Source organism: Lepidochelys kempii, chromosome 3 (genome assembly GCF_965140265.1).
Source record: "Lepidochelys kempii isolate rLepKem1 chromosome 3, rLepKem1.hap2, whole genome shotgun sequence".
NCBI lineage: Eukaryota > Metazoa > Chordata > Testudines > Cheloniidae > Lepidochelys > Lepidochelys kempii.
The window spans coordinates 121513114-121537494 of NC_133258.1; the positions used below are offsets into that span (position 1 = coordinate 121513114).

Here is a 24381-nt window from a genome sequence, read left to right on the forward strand (position 1 = left end):
CTCCAGCTCTGGGGAGAATATGGATTTTGAGTAAGAGCCTGATTCTGCTCTCACATACACTCGCGAGAGTCCGGAATAAATGCAACGAAATCAGTGGAGTTTCACTGGAGTACAAGAGGCGTGGGAGCAGGCTCAGACCTTAATCTTTTTAAGGATTCCCCTCAGACAGAGGAAGAATTGGCTGCACAGAGCTGCATATTCTTTCTTCCTATACTTAATGGAATATTAGGCTTTATAAATAACTGGATGTAGCCCAGCGTATATTACATAGAAGAAATTATACTGCACACTCAGCCTATTTGTGAACCTAGTACAGGATATTTTTAAACTATTTACTGGCATTGCCTGAACATTAGCCGGTAAGAAAGAGATCAATAAGATATTTGATAAGTAATATAAAGGCTGTGACAGGGAGACAGACGTAGGGGAGGAACTGGAAAGCAATAATCACAACCTTGTTCAGTTCAAGTGTTCTATTGTCAATTGACTAGATATTATCTTGGGGACAGAAATTCTAGGGAAGAAGCCACCACATGGTAGAGAGTAGTAAAAAGTGGCATATTAGTGACCCATGAAAGGACCACGTGTGTTTACTTTATACCTTCCACAAGGTCATAAGGCAGAAGGTGACTTAATATACTTACTGTGGAAATATACCATTTATGTCCCCCTCAAACCGGGCCTCAGTACCATGACTTTGGAGCCAGTGAGGAGGGGAGTAGCCCAAAGACAAAGCTGACAGAACTATGTCTACAAGACTTGAAAGTAATTTATACTGTATGTCCATATTAATAAACTGCTTAAGGGAGTTATGGATGAAGCCAAGAACGGGGCTAGAACTTAACCAGTTCAGGAAAAATGTCCTTTACACAAACAGTTTGAATACAGAAACACAATAAGTGGTATAGCAGGTGGCTTACTATTCCATCGATACGTTGTACATGAAACAGGTCTTGGCAGACCCCATAGCCATCTCTCGGTCTGAAAAGTCCTATATTATTATACATCAAAAGATGTCACTCATACATTTCCTGGCTAATCAGACTAGACCCATATTCCTTGCACATACTGACTCCCATTGACTGAAATGGGAGTTTGGGGTGCGTAACTAATAGACCCGCAAAACATTGCCTCCTATGTTTATAGACTAGGAAAACCCAGAAACTGAGCAGTTCTGCCACTCTAAAGATGCCACACTCCATTAGCAGAAAAACACTGACATACCTATTTTTATCATTAACATGTCCTAAATTAATATTTGTTTTTAAAGTGTGTGTCTCCTATACATCCTGTAGCAGAGACAGGTGCTCAGCCCATTCTAAAATTATTTTTGTGACTCTGTTAAAAAAAATATTCCCAAATTCACGAGTGGGAATATTGAATCTTTTATCTGCAGTGTACCCAGAGAGAATCAGTTATGAGGTTTTCTTGCATACAGCACTTTTAAATGCCTTCTCCATGATTTAGAGGCAGTTACCATTTTGTATTCCTCTGTTCTCTCATTGAAACTTTACTTATGTTCTTTTAATTTAAAATAAAGGTGATCCTGACTGACTGACAGTATAAGGCTGCTTTTTGTGTATGGAGAAAGAACACCTGCCCTACTAAAAAGCCCTGCTGCAGTATGCATGATAATATTAATGTAAATTATTTATCTTAATCTAGTGGTTCCAAATAATAAACCAACCTTTTCTTGATAGAGTTTGTGAAGCCACTTAGAACATTCCTGTTCATCTTCTGGGACTTCCTCTAATGGAATCCGTCTGCAAACAGTAAAGAAGAGATAGTAAAGAAAAAGTGCACTCATATTGTTTAATGTGGATCTTAAAACTGCTATCTAATTAAACTACTACTCATTTACTTTACTAATTATTTTTCTCCTTTTAGTTCTGCCTTTTGAGGTACAAATTTTGGACATAGTGATGTGTAGTTTTAAGTGTAAGAGCCATAAACAGTCTTTAGAAATATCTGGAGCTAGAAATATACTGTAAAACTTGCAGCTCAATAAAGACTTCTTCCAGTTAATAGGATGATGGTTTGCATTTCTATATTTCTACATAAAAGTTTCAAATAGGTTAACTTCCTACCTCACAGATTAAGTCATCCCAAGATTTTGTTTAACAACTGAGCACTCAGAGGTAAAACTTGTTTCCCTTTGCAATTAGGGTCAATCATATTTAGTGCTTTTGGAACAGCTATTCCCAGTGCTTAAAATGTCTTTATAAAAACATTTGCTTTATTTCAATTGTAATTTACCAGTAAGAAAAGGAGATACCTATGAAAAACTACAACCACCTCTGGGAATGAAAATTACATTGGCCTTGGACAAGGACTTGACAATGTTCACTTCTAGAACAGTACCCAGAGCACCTGCTAGCCTAAGGCACCAGTGAAAATTTTAAAATCGAATTGCCCATAAATCACCACCACCACCACCAGAAATGCATGTTCTGTGTCTTTAAAAAGCTGCAATTTTTTGGGCTTTGTAATGGTACGAAGCAGCCATTCAAAAATCCCAGCAATTCACAAGATACCAGATATTAGAAAAAACGTTATGATTAACATAATTCCCGTCCCCTCAAAAGTCCAATTCTCCCATCTTGAGAACTGCTACAAATAGAAACTAATACTTGTTTCACAATTGGCAAGCTGGAGTGCAGGCTTTTAGTGGAAAACATTCTTTTTCTCTAGAAATCCATGAGACAGCAGCTGTTAAAGTGATACAATAATTTAAGTGGAAACAGGTATCAGAAACAAGATCAGAATCTTAAAAATGCAAATTGTCTCATGATCAGCAAGACCTTGAAACACTTTGCTGAGCAAATATGATGCTTCCAGGATCAAACTTATCAGCGTTGATCTTGAAGCAGTGACCGGAAAGGAGAAGTTTAGTGCCCAATCCTGCGCTTACTTCAGGATCTATGCAGGAAGTTCAAAGAGGCAGAGGAACGGTGGACTAGTGAGGGCCATGTACAGCTAATCTGTGTTTCCAGAGCCACCCTCAGGATGATACACGGCTCACAGCCTGGAGGAAAAGGAGAAGGGACGCATGCAGGGAGGCACATATCCTACTTTAGAAGGACTGTTGAACACCTGTGGTTAGAACAAGCTGCTCACTTGTGAGCAGTATATGAGCTGGCCACCTGATCACATCCTTCAGGCATCACACAGGGATTTTAGGGCGTGCTAATGGGTTTGGTAGCAACCTCTCCCCTCAAATTCTCTCGAGAGCTTGTAGCTATCTCGATATTTTCCACTGGCACTGTGTGGATACTCAGGGGTGTGTATATACAGTGGCTTCCTATTAGATCTAGTTGAAAAATTCTGAATTTTGAGGGGAAAAAATTGTGCTACAAGTGCCATTAAACACCTGAAAAGCATAGCAGGGTACCTATCAGCTGATGTTCTGTGCTCATGAAAGTAACCCCCAAAACACAAACAAAGGAGCATTAGCCAATTGAATTAACACAACGTTTCAATTCACAGGGATTCCAGCTACAGATGGCAGCTTCATATTGTGGCCAAGAACTGCTGCTTGGAAGCTGCATCTGAATCAGCACATCTCCCTTTTGTGGGCAGTGCTGTAGGTTTCCCGGTATAGCAGGGATTAGAGCATTATACTTCCACTCCTGGTGGACTCTCTAGCTTCAGTGACCTGTCACCTAGATTCTGCTGGTGGAACCGAGACTGTGAATAAGGTCCTACATATAATCACACCTCCGCCAAGTGATGGCAGATTATGGGACCTTGCTGGTTGGTAGAGAAATCCGGGACATGGAGTCCAGGTATGTCTTATTGTAACTTGTTTTATTTACATGATACGTACTAGTACCTACACAGAAGTGGTCTCACAAAACACAGGCCGACCCCTCTTTCAGGATCTCACCCAAAACAACAATGACATGTCCACTGGTAGCAACTAACTAGATACAATTCTTGGGGCAGAGAGACTAAGGCAATGGACAAACTCTTCCATGGCTTACAACAGCTCTCCCAAAATGAAAGTGCATCACAAGATAAACAATCCAGCATTTGATCAAAGACTAAACAATGCTTTTGTGCTAAGGAAAAACAAACTTGTAAAACTATATGGAACTGCACTCTGAAGACTCCTATCATATAGTGACACAATTTGAAAACTTACAGCTATAAATGTTCACCTGAGCTCCTTTGAAGAAAGTTTTACATGAATTTATAATCAATTACCTGCAAGAAAAAACATTTCCCTGCTTGTTAGTAAAGTGCACACCATTGTATATGGAAAAACATGAGCATGGATAACTTGCCTTACATATAAATCTGCATGGTATTTCTTCCCATTTAAAACTCCCAGCAAAGTTGGATTCTCATTATTTCTAAAATTGAGCGTAGAATCATACACAGCTGAAACTACAAGGAAAAAAAAAGCAGTTTTACTGTTTGTAAAATCAATTTTCAAAGTTAATAGGGTGGTCTTGGTTATATTTAAGGTGCTTTGAAATGACATTTCATGAACAATTTCAATTTTCCATATTCATTCTCTCTCAGATAGTGGGTATATTTAAACATATAGCCTCCAGCAGCAGCTGACATAATTAAAGTTGTAAGCAATGTCAAGGTGACAGGGACAAATTCAAATACACATTAGTAGAAGCAGGGCATCTAAGCATGTTTTTCAAGACCAGTACCAACACAATTTACTTTTAAAAGGGTTATCTTTGTCTCCTATGATGAACAGGTGGGTGGGTAAGAGAAGGGAAAGAGAAGAAACTAGAGGTGATTAATACAAGAACGAGAGGACACCCAAGGAAATTGAATGGTAACAAATTTAAAACTGATAAAAGAAAATACATTTTTGCATTAAGTGAATAGTTGTTGAAGTCACTGCTAGAAGATAGTGAGGTCAAAAGCCTAATAGCATTTAAAAAATAAATTAGTCATTTAAGTGACTAACATCCACAGTTGATCTAGAAAACACAGAAGTTTAGTTGGGATACAATCCCTCTTGCGTTACAATACAAGAGGTTAGGACAAACTTTCCTCACAGTTTTTCCATCCATTATGGGGCTCTTGCAGCCTTTTCTGAAGCATTAGCTACAAGCCACTGTCAGAGACAGAATACCAATTTAGACTCACTATAGGCTGATCTAATCTGGCAATTCCTATGTAGACACATGACTAAGATGAGAATCATTGGGATATGCATTTCACGGAACTAAACTGCAGCCAAACTCTCAACAACTAGGGAATAAAACTTTCTGTAATTCAACAGATGGCCTGAATATTTCCCAGCAACAATAAAAAAAAAAGGCAAAGTATATTGCTAGTTCATTAAAATAAAATGCTATGGAGCTTAGAGACAGAGAGAGGGAGAGAAAGGGCACAGGAATAGTTTACAGAGATGGAGAAGTTTTATTTTATTTTGAAGAGTAAGAGACTTCAGAAGTCCAGACGCTAAATACAGTAGAACCTCACAGTTACAAACAAGACCGGTCAACCACATACCTAATCTGAAACTGGAAACATACAAGTAGGCAACAGCAGAGACCCCCACCCCCACCCCCCCAAAAAAGAAAAAGGCAAATAAAATATAGTATGGTGTTAAACTACTAAAAAAATTGAAAGTTTAAAAAAAGATTAGAAAGGGTAAGGAAACTTTCTGTGCTGGTTTCATTTAAATTAAGATAGTTAAAAGCAGCATTTTCCTTCTGCATAGTGAGGTTTCAAAGCTGAATTAAATCACTGTTCAGCTGTAAACTTTTGAAAGAACAACTATAATGTTTCATTTAGAGTTACAAACATTTCAGGGTTACCAACAACCTCCATTCCTGAGCTGTTCATAACTCTGAGGTACTACTGTAGATTCATACATGAGTTAGCCTTTGACACACTTTATTTCTCTTCCAGGTCATAGAATTGGCGAACGGCAGTTGGTTCTTCTGACCTGATCTACTCCCATTTGAAAGGGGAGGGGATAGGTCAAAAAGCACTAGGGAACCATTAGTGTACAGCAACGGGGTTCACAGGGACACAATGTGTAGCAGGCTAGTGTGGGGTGGATTTACACCCCAGTTTGCCACAAATTAAGTGTCTGTGTGGACGAGCCCTAAATCTGTTAATTCTCTCTCCTGGAAACATGTTACAAATTTTGACTTTGCACTGTATAGAATTTTTCCTCTAACTGTGGGATCAGACATCCCGTATGAACAGATATTGAGCTGGAAACCCTAACGCCTGCTCAGCAAGCCCAAACAACATGGCCCAATTCTCCTCCCAGGTATCCCTGCCCCTGGGTACATCCAGAGTGATTCCACTTAAGTCAATAGATGTAAAACCAGTTGAGAAAAGAACTGGGTTCATCGTGTGTAGGAAGTTTGGTTTGATCTTTTAGAGTTTAGTATAGAACTGCAGGGCACAGTTCTGCAATAACCAGCCACCATATGCAGACTATTTATATTCCACTCTGAAATCCAGCCCAGCCCTGGTTTTAAATGTCCATGTTTGCAAGGTGTTTTCAGCTGCTACTTATTATTGGAAATAAAAACCAAACAAAAACACGAAACCCCCACTGAAACACATTCCTAGTTGCATGTTTGCACACTAAAGATAGGAAGGATCCATCTTTTCAAGGTCTCATATTTTAAAAGCCTCTTAGGGTAAAAAGTGCTTATTAATCCCTGTATTACATCTTAAAGGATAAAAACAGTGGTAATGAGACAGTTTAATGCGACTTGTGCAATAAGGAGTCTGTTAGGTTAATCATTACTTAGCAGCACAGAAACCATAAAAACAGGATCTACCCAGCATTCATTCTGTTGTCTTACCCTATATACATAACAGTTAGCGCTTGTCTTCAGAGGAAGAAAATAGATTCCTTTTCCGTCTGACTAACCTAAAGTATGATAATCAGTCCTGAAGGGAATACTTTTTAAGGATATAAGCTCATTTGTTGCTTGCACGACACTGGCAAATAAAAGACATAATTAATATTGTACTCTGGATTAACATTGTTATTGGGAAGTGAAGTAACTGTTCAAATTAATTCTGTTTGTTCAAAGCTTTTCCACTTGGTAAGCACAGACAATGCACAATGTGTAAATTTATAAAACACAACAAATAGAGGTGTCAGAAAAAGACTGAACAAGACCAGAATTTGCCAGAAAGTTTCTATAAATAAGGTGGCATTAATACAAGTTGCATTTTCTTATTCAAGAATTGGTCATGTTTGTGCAGAATATGGGAAACAGATATTACTTTTTCTTTTTTTTTAAAAAAAAGTAATACTTTATAATCCATAACTAGAGTTCAGCAGGAAGTGGTTTTCCCTTCCCATGTGAATTTTGGAGGTTTCAAACAATTTTCCCATGCCGAATTGGGACCAAAAAAAAATCAAAGTAGTAACAATTTTCAAAAACTGAAATTATTGAAATGAAAACATTGAAATTGACCCAATCCAAAACCTTTTTTCATATAGTAAAAGTGTTTCTTTTGATTCTGTCCTATTTTATTTCATCATTTCTTTTACTATAAATTTACCTACATTTCAAAACAAAGCATTTTCAAACTGAAAAACAGAATTTTGTTTCGAAAATGTTGAAACAGGACACTGAATTTCCCATTTTAAATTTTGGAAAAAAAAGAAAAGAAAAAAGTTTAGAAATTGCCATTGAAACTGTCACAGGGTCCCTTTAAGAAGGAACTGGGTCAGTGCATCTGTGACTGGACAGCTGACCTCAGTTAGGTTTAAAAAAAGGACACCTGGGCTTAACGAGGGGGGGGGGGAGAAGAGAAGAGAGATGAGAGAGAGACGGACCAGTGTGTCTGAACCACTGAGCTGCAAGAAGCAGAAAGTTCTCTGGGAGGGGCTACCAGAGTCCCCTGGGAGAGGAGGCAGTGGGAACCCTCTGGGGGAAAAGGGCCTCCAAGAGGAAATTCTTGGGGATGGTCCTCAGTGAGCTGAGAATGGAAGACTCCTGCAGGATGCCCTGAAGCAGGACAGAGAGGTAAAAGGGAAAATCCCCTGGGAGCTGTAGCCCAAATGGGCCAAGGAACTGTGTGGGTATTTTGCTTATGTTGGAGAAATAAAACTGCCTGGAAAGACTGTGCGTGCGACAGTGAGTTCTTTGTGAGCTGGGGAGAAGGCCAGCCAATTACACCAACCTTTTCCCACGAAAAGGTTCAGTTTCAATGAACTGTTATTTTCTGACAAAAATGTTTCATCAAAAAAATTCCTGACTAGCTTGAACCATACACTTAACAGAGGTTTCTTCTGTCCAAAACGCTGTTTGCTTTGCAACGCTTAACAATGTGAGTGAATCAGGCCAAGGACTGTTTTAAAATTGGAGACAGGCCCTTTCCAAAATCCCAAATCCCTGAGCTCCTGAGCTTTGGGGAAGTCTAAATCTTGATCAGCACTGTATGGCTCAGGCCCTTGTCTACTTTCCTTGAGGAGACAGTGTTCTCATTGTGTTCCTTAGTCCTTCATTGCACATGTTGGTCAATTCCTACATAAGACACATACCCCCTCTCGCCTTCATGTAACTGAAAAGGACTACATTGTGCTGCCCAATTTGCAAAAGACAAGGTTATCACTGTCATAAAAGTTAAACAGTCATGTTATCTGCCTCTCTTGTGAAAAGCTCTACAAAATCTGAGAGATACCTAGCACATTACTCACTGCAGAATATTTTGTTACAGATAATTGTTCAAGATATGCTTGGTGAAAATCTGATCCTGTTGAAGTCAGTGAGAATTTTGAGATTGACTTCAATGGGGTCAGGACCTTTTGAACTGAATTAGGTTGTCTTACCTATGCGTTAGTGGTCTAACTGCACACATATCCACCATTCCAAAAGGATTGCTAGGTCTGGGCTAGCTATCAATACACAAATAAGTAGCTCTATCCATTTTTGGTTTTCACAACAGTTTTATTTGCTACAGGCTGCCATGCACCTAAATCCCCAGAAAATAACTTGCAAAGTTGTGTAATCATTGTACCAAGACCAACTAAAGAAGAGACAGCAAAGAGACAACTGTGATGAATCGCAAAAAGAAAAGGAGTACTTGTGGCACCTTAGAGGCTAACCAATTTATCTGAGCATGAGCATTCTGTCTGTACTACTTCCGAATTGTAGACAGTTTTATTAAGTTTTCTCATAAACATACTGTGTCCTGGAAAGCCTATATGTATATGGATGCAATCAAGGCTTGTCTACACTTTAAAACACTGCTGCAGCTGGGCTGCTGTAGCACTTCAGTGTAGACATTACCTATGCTGACAGGAAGGGTTATGCTTATGCTCAAATAAATTTGTTAGTCTCTAAGTCTCTCAAGTACTCCTTTTCTTTTTACAGTACTGTACTGTATTTGCCTGGATTTTTTGGGTTTTGGGTTTTTTTTTGGTCTCTCCTGCTGCCTGGTTGCGTACTTGCAGTTCCAAATGAGGTGTGTGGTTGACTGGTCAGTTGATAACTCTGGTGTTCGTAACGCTGAGGTTCTACTGTATAAAGATTATGGGTGATGTAAACAAGCTTTTTGGTGAACCCCTGAAATGTAAAGAAAACAGTTTTGGGGAGTTCAGAAGAAAAGGGATCTGACCTAAACTGAGGTATCAAACCAAATTAGGGGTTTTGTAAGAAAATGGGGGAACTAGTCGGGTAGTTCCCATGGAAGATGAGGCCCACAAATTAATAGGTTTAGAAGAATTCTACTAGCTCCGCTCCTCTGACCTAAAATCGTGGTTAACGGACAAGGACAAGAGACATAACTGTAGCCAGGAAGTGGGCAATATGCGGATAGCTGGCCCAGGTTTGATAAAAAAAATTCAAGGGACAGTGGCACAAAGTTGAATGGAGAAGGAGAATGGGCTAAACACAGACCTGTGAAGGGAGGCAAACCCTAATTGGACCCAACAAAGGAACATAGGGATCTGAAATGCTTTTACTGTAACAAAAAAGGTCATAAGATGTTACACTGTCCAGTGCTGGAGAGACCAGGGGCTAGTGATAGCCTACAGTGGGTCCAGGGGGCAGTGACTCTACCAATGGAAAACCCAGATCCAGCCCTGACAGTCAGTAAACCTGATTATTTCAGATGCAAAAGGAGAATGAAAAGTTTCCCATTGGAGATGGATGGGGAAAAGGCCCAGCGGTTGAGTACAATGGAGCCCAAGTAACTGGCACACCCAGAGGTGGTGGACTCCTCAAGAATCATCCCTGATATTGTCATGACCATTCAGGGAATAATGCCAAACCAGGGGCCTAAGGATGTCAGGATACACTCCCAGCTACTGACAGAGGTCTTGCTGACGAATGACTTAGAATCCTGGCTCAAGGCCACTTGTGTGGTTACTCGGAGTGTAAAACAGAAAGCAGCAGCCCTTGGCTCTGACCCTGGGCTGCAAGCTAACAGGCAGAGAGGCAGCTCTGAGCTGCTGCCTGGCAACCTAAATACATGCCCTGGGACTGAGCTGAATCCAGCTGATGAACTAGGGTGACCAGACCGCAAGTGTGAAAAATTGGGACAGTGTGGGGGGGTAATAGGAGCCTATATAAGACAAAGCACTAAATATCGGGACTGTCCCTATAAAATCGGGACATCTGGTCACGCTATTATGAACCCGAGGGAAAGTGGGTTCCAGTGACCAGGCTGAGTCAAGTTGCCCAGCTCCTGCTAGGGAATTCCAACAGTAACAATTGACTTACCCCTCTCCAGAAAACCTAGGGTTGCAGCTGACTCTCCTGGCAGCCCTCTGACAGGAGGTCACCTGGAAAGGTTTCTCTGGGATCAGCTGCTACTCTACAGGGAGTGTATGCTCCCTGGGAATGTTGAGCCATGGGGAATACTGAGACAATTGGTGGTACTGATTTAGGCTACTCAGCCTAGCCCATGATATACCTTTCTCAGTGCACTTGGGAATACAGAACACTAAAAAGCACTTACTCCAGAATATCTACTGGCCTTGGGTTTCTGAGGCAGTGCAAAAACACTGCAAGTCCTGTGACCCATGCCAGAGAGTAAGGAAGGGCCAGGACAAGGGTAAGGCTGTCCTAATTCTCATTCCCATCATAGAGGAACCCTTTCAGACGGTTATGGAGGACCTTGGGGCGCCCCTTAGCATAGTTACCCAGATGGAGAAAAAATATATTCTGATAGTAGTAGTTTACACTACCCGCTATCCAGAAGCGGTAGCTCTGTCTTCTATAAAGGCAGACAAAATGACTGATGCCCTGCTAGAAGTATGTAGCCAGGTAGGGTTTCCTCATGAGGTTTTGACGGATCGGGGGCAAACTTTACATCTGTCCTACATGAAGGGACGAGAGAGAGATGTGGGATTCAACACTTCTGGTCACCTTCCTACCACCCAGATTAACAGGCTATTCGAGAGATTTAAAGAAACCCTTCAAATGTTGAAAATTTTTGTGGACCCACACCGCAGCGACTAGGTTAAATGTTTACCTTAGCTGGTGTTTCCCTATTGGGAGGTTCCCCAGAAATCCACAGGATCCTCCCCTTTTGAACTGCTCTCTGTATGGGAGGAGAGTACAAAGCCCCCTGGCCCTAACGAGAGAAGAGTGGGAAAGTACAACCTCTCCCGACGAAGAGTACATAATGAAGCATGTGTTGGCCTTTCGGGAAATACTCACTGAGTCCCTGCATTTCACCCAGGAAAATCTAGCTTAAGCTCGGGACAAACAAAGTTTGATATGATCACACTGCATATGCTTGGACATATGATACAGCTGAGAAAATTATGGTGCTCATTTCAGTGCACAAGAATAAATTCCATGCTGCCTGGGAAGGACTGTTTTAAATCAAACATTTCAATGAGGTAAACCATGTGGCTGAGCTATCTAAATCGCTCCCATCGACACTGAGTGTATGTGTGAACATGACAAGATATTACGGCAGAGAGAATCTGGCCCTGGGAGGGGAAAGAGGAGGTTCTCCTCATAGATTTGGTAGCAGAAACAGGGGACAGCCCCTCCCTGGACTCCTCATCTCTCTCTGATCACTTAACCCCCACGTAGCAAGCAGAACTCAGAGCAAAGCTGCAGGCTTACCACTAGGAATTTTCCAATAAGCCTATACACATCTTGCCTGCTGTCCAATTAAAAGTTCATCCTTCAAGATTACTGGGAAAACAGCCCAGAGCCTGGAGAGAGAAATTGCCGATATGCTGGAGTCAGGGATGATCCAATGGCCAATAGTCCATGGGCATCCCCCAATGTACTGGTACCTAAGAAGCCTGGGTCAGAGTCTGTGGAGATTACAGAAAGCTCAGTATCATCATAACATCTGATACATACCCCATGCCTAGAACAGAGGAGATCCTGTCCAAGTTGGGAGGAGCCCCAATTCCTGACCACAACTGACCTCAGTAAAAGTTACTGGCAGGGGCCACTGGCCTCAGATGCTAGGCTTAAATCAGCATTTACCACCCTAATCGGGCTCTGAGTTCTTGGTCCCACCTTTTGACCTCAAGGGGGCTCTAGCTACCTTCTAGCAACTAGTAGATGATTTACTACATGGGATGGGGGTGTTTGACCTGGCACACACAGATATTTGCATCTTCAGCCAGACATGGGAAGAGAATGCGACCCATGTAAGGAGCATGCTTCACAGCATTCAAACAGCAGGCCTGACTGTGAAGATGGAGAAATGGAAGGTTGGAATGGCAGAAGTGGGGTCTCAGTCACAGAGTGGGGAGGAGCTGCATAAAACCAGAACCTACAAAAGTAGAAGCCATTAAGAATTGTCCCACTCCCAATACAAGGAAGAAAAGATACAATCGTGTATTGAGATGTCAGGATATTACAGGAGATTCGTCCCTCACTTCAGAACCCTGACTGCCCCATCACTGATCTATGTAAAAAGGGTGAACCAGGATCTGAACACTGTCAACAGGCCTTCTGCGAACTGAAGAAAGCCCTGAGTACAGACTCGGTTCTGGTAAGCCCAATCTTTGACACATCATTTGTGGGTTTTAGAGACACCTTTGACATAGGTCTGTGCCCATGCAAAGGGATGAAAAGGGGGGAGACACCTCATTATGCATCTGAGCAAGAAACTGCTTCCCTGAGAGAAGGCCCTCAACAAATTGCAGCCCTATCTTTTCAGATGTTTCATTGTGTATACTGATCACTCACTTGGTTGCATCAAATGAAAAGATGAATGCCTAGTTGCTAAAATGGAGCCTGGTGTCCCAAGATTATGATATGGAAATGCTTCAGGTTAAAGGGAATGCAAATTTGGTCACTAATGCTCTGTCCAGGAAATAAGTTAGTGGGTCCCTGTGGTGTCCTGGACAGCCACCCTTGTTAATGTCCACTTGTCTAAGGGGGAGATGAGACAGATGTGAGACTTGAAAGTGTAAGTAGTTCAAACAACTAGATTTAAATGTGCCAGACAGGCATGGACTTTGGGGACAATAAGCATTAAATGGGTTTCCTGTCCAACCTTCTGAAGCTATGCCCTTAGGACAGGGCCATTGAACGGTGATTACCAGTTCCAGAGTAAGCAAAAACAAGTTAGCAGAGCCGCCTCTGTGAATTTTGCTGTACAGTCCTAATCCATTAGTCTTTGTGAGCTGGTAGAAATATAGATCAATGGGGATTCTAGTTTAATTTTACAGACACACATTCTAGAGGAAAAAGAACAAGGCAGGATGACAGCAGGAGACTGAAATGATCATTTAGAATTTGCTCTGTGACACTTTCCTTACCTACATTTCTCAAACATTGCACGGTGACAGCAAATCCCTTTGTCCGGGGCAGCAGATGATACTTGAGCTTAGGCAGGCCTTTGGCTTCAGCAACCTGCATGCTGATTTGGTGCTTCTGCTCTGTGAATCTCGTGCCCTCACAGTGTATCAAGAACTGAAAGCAAGACAGGGCTGTAGTTACAAAACCAGCTCACACATTGATCACAAAACAAACAGTCACTAGTTTGGGTTTCTTTAAACCTTCCTTCTTCTTAGCTGTATTTTGGGAATGAAGTGGGTGAAAGGAAACAAAAATCTTGAAATACCTTACTTTCCTCCCAATAGCTCTTTTGTCTGGTATTACAGCTCAGACTACGGTGATCTGTGGAATTTTGAGCAAGAAATGCAAGTGTTTCTTTCAATAAAGCCACTCCCTTTCTTATATCATCACAGCAGACCAAAAAAAAAAGTTCTCCAGTGATAACAGAGGCTGGTTACCATGAGGAGCACCAAGGCAGTGCACTAGGACTTCTGTTCTGACTGAGTAGTATACATATTATCATCATCATCTCCTCAAAGGGGATGTACTAGAGACAGGCCCAAACCAGAACTTCAGATTCCAACTCCCCTCAACTATGGGAAAGTTCAAATCTAGATCTCGATCCATATTTCATGGTTGGCCTCTCAGGCCCATTCCCAATAAATATTTACAGAAGGGACCCATCTATGACAGTCTATACTATTATGTTCACCACTTTTACAAGACTACGATAAATTATGTACAAAGTATGCCTTGTGAGGTATCATTTGAAACATCAGCCTGCTGAACATTATTGTCCTAGTAAAGTATGTGTAGCAACACTATATGAGAGGTTATAAGAGTCTACTGTATGATGGTTACTGAAGTGTGTTATAATTCTGCGTAACACCCATGAACCAGTTTTTCAGAGACAAAAACTCACTGGCCCAGCCAGGTGTTAAAGAGTTATCACCGGCTTAAGCAGCCATTCTTCACTAATGGGAAGGTGCAAATAAGAAATTTACATTTAGTCACAGAGATGGTCCAACCCTCACATCCGCAAAAGACTACTTGTTGCCTGCACCCCAGTCGGGGGTAATTCTCAAAGAGGGGAGGGTGGTATGAGAGAGAGAAAGAGACAGAGACAGAGTGGCCCTCATTTCACCTCTCCTCCATGGCATCACTGACTCTCAAATCACTGAACTAAGCGGGAAGGGTCCCAGGCTGAAAGGAGACTCAGCTTGTGAAATTTACAACAGCGTATGGCGAGACAAAACCTTTGCTTTTAAATTCACTTAGCTTAAGATATTAGCCTGCATTTTCCTCTTATTTTCTTTTGTAACCAATCCTGACTTTTATGCCTCATCATTTGTAATCACTTAAAATCTATTTCTGTAGTTAATAAACTTATCTTATTGTTTTGATCTTAACGAGTGTGTTTGGATTAAAGTGTGAGGGTACCTCCATTTGGGATAACACTGCTATTGCATGTATCATTAACTGCTGAAATGAACTTTCTATGAGCTTGCATTGCTCAGTAGTGTGCTAGACAGTACAAGACACATTTATGGGGGAACAAGGCTGGGACTAAGGATGTGCAGGTGTTGCCTTATATGTAATTCATGAAGGACTGGTCAGAGGGCTCCTGTATTTAGCTGGGGGTGAATTTGCATGCTGAAGGCTGGGAGAGCAGGCCAGGAGTGGATGTTCTGACAGCATAACAGTTTAAAAGGCAGCTCAGACTAGAGAATTAAGAGGACACAGCTGCTCAACAGTCCAGATTGTACCGTGGGTAATGTCACACCATCATCACTAATTTTCCACCAAGATGTCATTTTCTTCCACCTTTTAAAGTTCAATAGCATGGACAGCTACAAAGATACATGGGCTGTAAGATGCTGAGGAGGAAATAGCTTTTTGGGGAATAATCCCATTCACATTCCATCAATATAAACCATATAGCCTGAGGGTTTGATACCTGAACATAGTCATGACACAGTGCTCCCAATGAGATAACAAAGATCAGTTATTTTAATTTCCATAGAGAAGAGGAGCTGTACTAACCTGCATCATGGCCCTGTAGAGCCCCCCGGCTACAGCACAAGTAATTACATGTAAATGCATGTTTCCTAGTGGTGAGATGGGTGTGAACAAATCCTGGCTCTTAAATAGCCTTGGTGCTAGAGAGGAAGTATATGCCCATCCATTGGTTAGAGCACCAGCCTTGGGAGAGCTGGGTTCAAGTCTGTGCTCTGCTACAGACTGCCTGTATGACTGTCATTTAGTTTCTCTCCATCTCATATCCCCTTTTTACAGATGGGGAAAACAGCATTTCCCTACTTTACATGGGTGTTTCAAGGATAAGTACATTAAAGATTGTGAGATCTACAGATACTGCAGTAATGAGGGCCATATAAAATATCTAGAATGGATAGGAAGGGTTCTGGCAAGTCTTTAGGGGAGCCCATCCTTTTATTGTGTCCTAAGAATCTGACTACACTCTTCATAAGAGTATTGTACGCAAGACACAGAAGGTAATATTTCCACTTAACACAGCACTGGTGAGGCCTCAGCTTAAGTATTGCGTCTAGTTTCAGGCACCCACACTTAAAGAAAGATGTGAACCAACTGGCAGGAGTCCAGAGGAGAGCAACAAAAATGATAAAAGGTTTAGAAAACATGACCCAGAAGGAAAGGTTGAAAGACTTGGCTTGTTTAGCCTAGAGATGAGAAGGCTGAAGGGGGACATGGTAACAGTCTTCAAATACATAAAAGATTGTTATAAAAAGAGGATGGTGATCAATTGTTCTCTATATCCACTGAGGGCAGGACAAGAAACAAGCAGCTTAGTTTACAGCAAGAGATATACAGGCTGGATATTTGGAAAAACTTTCTAACTAAAAGGGTAATTTAGCACTGGAAGGTTACCTAACCTAGGGTGATTGTGGAATACATATCACTGGAGGCTTTTAAGAACAGCCTGGACAAACACCTATCAGGGATGGTCTAGGTTTACTGCATGCTGTCTCAGTCAAAGGGATGGACTAGATGACCTCTTGAGCCATAGGCACTGACTCCATGGGTGCTCCAGGACTGGAGCACTCACGGAAAAAAAAATAGCGGGTGCTCAGCACCTACTGGAAGCCCTGCAGATGAGCTCCTCCCCATCCCTCCCAGCGCCTCCTGCCCGCCGTGATCAGCTGTTCAGCAGCATGCAGGAGGTGCTGGGGGCGGGAAGAGGCAGGGCGGGGGTTTGAGGGAAGGGGTGGAGTGGGGGTTGAGCACCCCCTGGGAACTATGGAAGTCGGCACCTGTCTTGAGGTGCCTTCCAGCTCTACATTACTATGATTTCTATGATTCCCAGCTGCAGATGCAATTACGTTTTATCTATGAATGTGGTGAGGACAGAAAACTATAGACCCGTAAATGCAGTGCCACTAAACAGTGTCCCATCCTATATAAAATATACCATTTCTGGTGAAATTATTCATATATGAGAGCCTAAAATGTAATTTCCCCATCAGCACATGCATGAGAACAAATTGATTGCTGGAAGATTAGTGGAAAGTAAACACAAAGGGGCTGAGCATTGCCAAAGTGAGCTTATTTTTAAATGAAAGGAAATATTTTGTGGCATTTGACTAACTCTACTAGTAACACAGAGCAAGGATTTGTCCCACAGAAATTAGAGATGGATCATCTGCTCTAACCCCCAATGCACCATGCTCCTGCAGTATACACATCTTGTTAAATATGCAGATGAAGCATTCAGAAGGTGATGAGAAAATCCCTTCAGCAGGTCTAACCGGTTTCCTTTCTGTATCCAAGGTGCTATTCCTATCTCCTCATTGTTCTCTGACTTTTTCTGGGAAGTTCATGAAACACTAAAACAAATTCACAGCATTGGCCCAGTGAAGGCCTGTTGCAGTTATGTTCTCTGTCCCTCGAGAAACAACAGTGCCCTAAACTCCACTCCCCTGTCACCACTTACCCAAAAATTTTCAGGGTAATCCCGGATATTGAGCAAGCTCTGCATGACAATTTTCCGATCTTCCTCCCATTTACGCTTGCAGAAGACTATCTCTAGGAAATACCACATCCAACCAATGATAGGCACATAAGAAAGTTCCTTTTTTGCAAGCACTTTGGAACTCTGCAAGGAAGAGCATAAGAAAAGCATTACATTGTTTCTTTTAAAAAAAAATAAAAATCTGTTTATTGAATTTTATGGGTACATGACACACAAAGGGCCAAATGCCAATACACTGACTCACGCTGAATAGTATCTTACTGTGCAGCTTGTATCATTGGTTTTAACACTCAAAGGTTCTTCACAACATCAGGTAGGGAGCAGAATTTGGCCCCAACTATGTGCATAAAAGGAGGTTATATACAATTTTAAAAACCCACATCAGCTAAATTGTTTTGGAAAGCGAGGAACTCATGCAAGGGGTTAGGCTGCCAGTCACAAAGAATTAAATTCTTGATTTATCCAGAGAACCAGTACAGCATGGGCAGTGGCAGCACAAGCTCCTTTAAGAGATCCTGCCAATATGCTTCCATGCTGGGCTAACAGGATTAGATGTTATGAGGGAAAGAGAACTTCTTTTTGCAGGTCTTTGTTATTGAATCTGAACAATCTGTTGTTGAATTTTTTGACTGTCTGCATCACAATCAGCAGTCTACCCATACAACTTACAAAGTTCATGGGGAAAAATTTAGTTACGTATAGGCTTTTCTATAGCTCTCATCACCGTATTCCCTCAGCACCACTCATATATCAATGAATTTCTCTTCACAATACCCCCATAGAGAAAGGAAGCATTGGCTCCATTCTATAGATGGGATACAAAGAGATTCAAGTGACTTGTCCAAGGTCACGCATGTGGTCTATGATGAAGTCAGTAATACTACTCTCAAGTCCCAGTCCAGGGTCCTAAATGCAATACTTTCCTTCCTCTCAAAAAACAACCTTTCCACAATGTGTTTTATTGTTCCTTTCCTCCCTTCCTAACCAGCTCAACTCTAAACGGTCTTGCAGTTTGTTTGGTTATTTAATGGTCAGAATGAAGAATAAAGCTGTGTGAAATGTTGCTCCAGCACTGACTGAAATAAGTTCCATTTTCTACAGGGTAGATGCAGCAATAAGGGGGTCCATTGTGCATTTGTTCTATCATCATAAAGCGCTGTAGCCAAGTGCTTGGACATCAGATTTGACTAGTGACAATGGGTGAACTCGACATTCAAGTAATGACTATCAGAGATACATTTGCTTTTTTCATTACTATGGCAATAGAGACAACTTAGTTCTCGTCTTCTAGCCTCATCCTTCTTTTCTGCTCTCCCCACCTTAGAAAACTTCTGTAAGTAATTAAGCTACCTACAATACTAATGAGTCTAGAAGGCAAATATACGTCACTTAGCTTTATTAGTAACAGCCACACAGAAGCCAAGGAGAGCAAATGTGGGGAAGTCAACTTCCAAAAACTGGAAATAGGAATTAAATTTTTCCAGTCATCCAGACTGCAGCACACAGACCCCCGCTCTCCCTCCCTCCCTCTCAGTTCTATTAGTTAATTAGTAGTGATGGGCCCAAAGCAGAACCCTGAACCCTCTACCCTCACAGCTTGGGGTGGGGGGGTTTACCATCAGGATCTGAGCTTCATGGCTGAGGCCCAGCTCTGTTGATCAGTGATCTGATGAACACCCAGTTAAGAATCAATTTGTGCATGAATCTGGCCATTTTTGTCTCATTCATATTTGTACAAGTCTGATTCCAAAAATCAGTCCAGATATTTGATACTTACAATAGGCCCTACCACGCTGCAGCAACTATGCTGAGCATGGCCCAGCTCTCCAGGGGCCCTTCCTGCCCCTAGCATTGGTCCTTCCCGTATAATTGTTAGCTCCCTTGTCTCGGTCTCAGTCTCAGGATACCCCTGCATCCATTCCCACCTGCTAGGATACCTTTCTACCACCAATACTCATCACCTACTACCTAGGTATATGTTATTTGGATTGCCAGGAACCAGGTACAATGATGAATCCACTTCACAATATTTCATAATCATTAACCAACAAACCCTTCCGCCCCAAAGAAAAAAACCCATTGTAAACATTTGACATACTTAACATATTTAACTTTAAAGGGACGCTCTTCTTTTTTTTTTAGTTCAGTTTTCAGGTACAGTACCCTTTAAATGTGGTGATTTCTTAACTAATTTGTTAGAAAAAATAAGGGTTTTTCTGCTAACATTCAGAACAGTCTCTTAAAATGGGCCTGAGCATGCAACAGTAACAAACATGCTGAGCTTCACTTCCCTTCTCCTCCCCGCCTGCCCCCCAACCCCCCACTCTTGCCTGATGCCTTTTTAGTTTCTGCTTTGCTATTACTAGTAAACACCCTCTGGCAGAGCCTGGGAAGGATATACATCAACAAACCAGTGAAACTCACTAAGTGGTCTCAAATGCACCAAGTACCAGAAAACAAACAGGAAAAAATTAGACAAATATTTTTCTTTGTCTTTCATTATAGTATATTTAGTGGTTATTTCTATCAGTAACTATTTTCAGATGGAAGCGTGACTTTCAAGTTGCTTGCGTCTCTTTAACATAACATTACAGTTCTTACAAAAAACAAACCGTCTAAAAGAAAAAAAAAATGCACAGTTAAGGTCATATGTCAACTGCACAACCTGAACTCTGTTCCTTTAACAATACTTGCCCCTCTTGTTTCCAATCAAGTGCTGACCAGGAAAGGCTGCGAGGGTTACTTTGTGTTTTTGGAGCATTCTGGGATCCTCAGATAGCAGATGCTATAGAAGTGTGAAGGACCACAGCATTAAATGGGAAAGAAACCTCATGGGTGCATAGAGTGCAGTGTAAGGAAATGGGATGTATTGTATTATGCATTAATTAGAAGCAGTCACAAACTATACACTGCCTCACACTAAACAGTTACAGAGCTATATATCCACATTTAGAGCATGCCTGTTGGGTATTGTCAAGGTGTCTGCAGAAAGCCAACTGTACTGCATGAATATATTAAAGATTCCCCCTTCCCCCTGCAAAAACTCGAAGTGGACCTTGCACTGTGCCAAAAGATCAACAAATCCAGGCTGTTTCACACCAGCAAAGGAAGAAAATTTCAGCTAAGATCCCTCCCTGACAGTACCCTGACCCCAGATATTTAAATCTAGGAACCATTAACTCAGGTGCCTCAGCTAATCTCAGCTGCTACAACCATAAGGTGGGGAAGAACCATGTGGTATTCCAAATAGCCACACAGCTTTACAGAACAAAACCAAGCACCTTGAATTGCAGCTGGAAGCAAAAAGAAAGCCAGACCAGAATTAGGTAGGCCAGGGGTGGCCAACCTGTGGCTCTGGAGCCACATGCAGTTCTTCAGACGTTAATATGCGGCTCCTTGTATAGGCACCAACTCCAGGGCTGGAGCTACAGGCGCCAACTTTCCAATGTGCTGGGGGGGTGCTCACTGCTCAACCCCTGGCTTTGCCACAGGCCCTGCCCCCACTCCACCTCTTCCTGCCTCCTCCCTTGAGCCTGCTGTGCCCTCGCTCCTCCCCCCTCAGCCCCTGGAGCCTCCTGCATGCCACAAAACAGCCGATCGGGAGGTGCGGGAGGCACCGGTGAGTGAGAGACGCAGGGAGCAGGTGAGGTGGGGAAGCTGATGACGTATTACTGTGGCTCTTTGGCAATGTACATTGGTAAATTCTGGCTCCTTCTCAGGCTCAGGTTGGCCACCCTTGAGGTAGGCAAACATGTTGCCCAAAAGAGGGAACAATCTTTGTCTTGTAATACACCGATAATAGTCAATATGTACTGTACCGAAAAGCAGAAAAGATAAGATTGACCTGCAACAGGGCCACTGCAGCACAGCTTCAACGACAATTGAATACAAGGGTAACGGTGAAATTCTGCGTTATGCAAAAGGTCAAAGTCGATGATCTCATGATCCCTTCTGGCGGTAATCTGAGTCTACATAGGTTATGCCTCCAAAGCACAATAAAGGTTCTAACCATTTCTTGTCACCATCTACTGTTTAATTATGCTGTCTTAGCATATGCAAAAACTCAGAGTTACATGCGGTGGTAAATTCTCTATTCTCCCCCATTTTTGATTAAATAGAAAATGACATGCTGGAATGATGGTTTAAAAGTATTTAAGTGAATATCTATGCTAGAGATAAGGAACGTATGCAGAGGCAATTTGGACACTTGAATTCTGCCCAGTATGCGAATACTCAAGGCAATATTGGATTTGTTTCTTGTTTTCTTCTGCCAACGGCTTCCCCCAAAACTTCGTTTTTGCACTGAAGCGGATAATCTCTCTTAGATGCATATGAAGAGAAACTAAAGCATCTTATGCTATTTTGTGCCAGAAGTCTGCATTAAGTGTAGAAGGAACTCTCTAATTACAGAGAACTAACTACAGGAAGGAAGCTTTTCAATGAGATACATTAGCAAGACTGTTCTCGTGTGGGAGGAATAAATTAGACTTGTAATAGACAAATTATCCCCTCCTTTCTCCCAGTATATAGAACTAGAACCTGCTCTGTGCATATATAACATGCAGAAGAATGGAGGAAAGCATGCATCCACAGAATTTACTTTATCCCATTATCACTCCTTTTAATGAACTGTTTCTTTGTAACATACTAATCCTCTTCTGTAGCCTTTAAATTTCACCTTCCCTGCAAGAGAAATTCCATTGACCACCACCGGGTGACGGCACATAAGATATTGCCTTCCTGCAGAAAAGGAGGGATTTTAAGGCTCCAGAACTATATTACAATCGCATATGTGATTACCAGGATGCCTGCAGGGATTAAAGCTGGATGATAACAGAAAGGATATATTTCTTCATATACTCAATCCAGCTCGGAAATGAATTAGCTTTGGTTGTGTATGCACTTGTATGTTTAGTTACAAACACCTGTGTGATCAAGTTCCACTTGTATGAATGGCTGCAGAAAGCAAATTTCAATTTTACATATACATGAGTAACCACAACAACTGAATTTTAGATTTGTGCAAGCGTTTGCATACTTATCCACTTAAAGAAAACCCCTCGTTACTTATCTGTGTAGTCCCAGCTAGCTAACCAACACAGCTTAAACCGTGAACACCACATACTGACAGAAAACTAAACCACTTAAAGAGCCAACAACAATTTGTTTCATAACTTCAAACTGCTAGTAGCAAATAGGCTAAATCTGACTGATAAATTATTTGCTGTGAAATGTTTTGATGATCTGATTGTTGTGCTGTTGTGACCTGCACTGGATGTGCCATGTTTGTCTTTCTTCCACAGGACAGAAGCGACTTTGTCTGTACAAAGTGCAAGCTGGTCTCCATATTGGAAGAGAAGATTGAAGGTCTGGAGCAACAGATAACGACCCTGCGTTGCATACGAGAAACTGAGGATTTTCTGGACAAAACTCAGGATAGCTTCTAGGGGCACAAAGCTCTACAGATATAGAGCAGGTTGCACAGAGGAGCCAAGAGGCCAGTGAAGAAGCTTGGCAACATGTTACCTCCAGAAGAGGTAAGCGGAATGTCCGGGTTCCAGTAACACAGACACAGGTAACTAACCGCTTTCATGTTCTCTCTACAGGTATCGTTGCGGAGAGTGGACCAGATGATATGTCTGGGGCGAGAAAGCAGAAGGAGACTCCGCTGGTTGGAAGGCATGAGATGCGATGTCCTGAGGTTGGGGGTTCCACGACCACCACTCCCAAGAGGAGAAGGCAGGTGGTGGTGGTCGGGGACTCTCTCCTCCGGGGGACTGAGTCATCTATCTGCCGCCCTGACCGGGAAAACCGAGAAGTCTGCTGCTTGCCAGGGGCTAAGATTCGCGATGTGACGGAGAGACTGCCGAGACTCATCAAGCCCTCGGATCGCTACCCCTTCCTGCTTCTCCACGTGGGCACCAATGATACTGCCAAGAATGACCTTGAGCGGATCACTGCGGACTATGTGGCTCTAGGAAGAAGGATAAAGGAGTTGGAGGCGCAAGTGGTGTTCTCGTCCATCCTCCCCGTGGAAGGAAAAGGCCTAGGTAGGGAGCGTCGAATCGTGGAAGTCAATGAATGGCTACGCAGGTGGTGTCGGAGAGAAGGCTTTGGTTTCTTTGACCATGGGATGGTGTTCCAAGAAGGAGGAGTGCTGGGCAGAGACGGGCTCCATCTTACAAAGAGAGGGAAGAGCATCTTTGCCAGCAGGCTGGCTAACCTAGTGAGGAGGGCTTTAAACTAGGTTCACCGGGGGAAGGAGACCAAAGCCCTGAGGTAAGTGGGAAAGCGGGATACCGGGAGGAAGCACAGGCAGGAATGTCTGTGAGGGGAGGGCTCGTGCCTCATACTGGGAATGAGGGGCGATCGACAGGTTATCTCAAGTGCTTATATACAAATGCACAAAGCCTTGGAAACAAGCAGGGAGAACTGGAGGTCCTGGTGATGTCAAGGAACTATGACGTGATCGGAATAACAGAGACTTGGTGGGATAACTCACATGACTGGAGTACTGTCATGGATGGTTATAAACTGTTCAGGAAGGACAGGCAGGGCAGAAAAAGTGGGGGAGTAGCACTGTATGTAAGGGAGCAGTATGACTGCTCAGAGCTCCGGTACGAAACTGCAGAAAAACCTAAGTGTCTCTGG

The 24381-nt window shown here is 42.3% G+C and overlaps 1 protein-coding gene across 9 annotated transcripts in view; it reads right to left on the reverse strand.

Annotated features, from left to right (window-relative positions):
* The window catches only part of AGPAT4 (1-acylglycerol-3-phosphate O-acyltransferase 4), a 154280-nt gene that overhangs the window by 26610 nt on the left and 103289 nt on the right, over positions 1–24381 (reverse strand). For all 9 annotated transcript variants that reach the window (XR_012158120.1, XR_012158118.1, XR_012158117.1 and 6 more), the window contains 4 exons: positions 17692–17853; positions 13703–13856; positions 4287–4389; positions 1688–1763 (listed from right to left, as the gene is read on the reverse strand). Coding sequence is in view for 3 of the 9 variants with exons in the window: in XM_073337852.1 (XP_073193953.1) it covers positions 1688–1763; positions 4287–4389; positions 13703–13856; positions 17692–17853 (495 nt within the window). In the remaining 6 variants the exon portion in view is untranslated. The remainder of the gene's footprint in view (positions 1–1687; positions 1764–4286; positions 4390–13702; positions 13857–17691; positions 17854–24381) is intronic.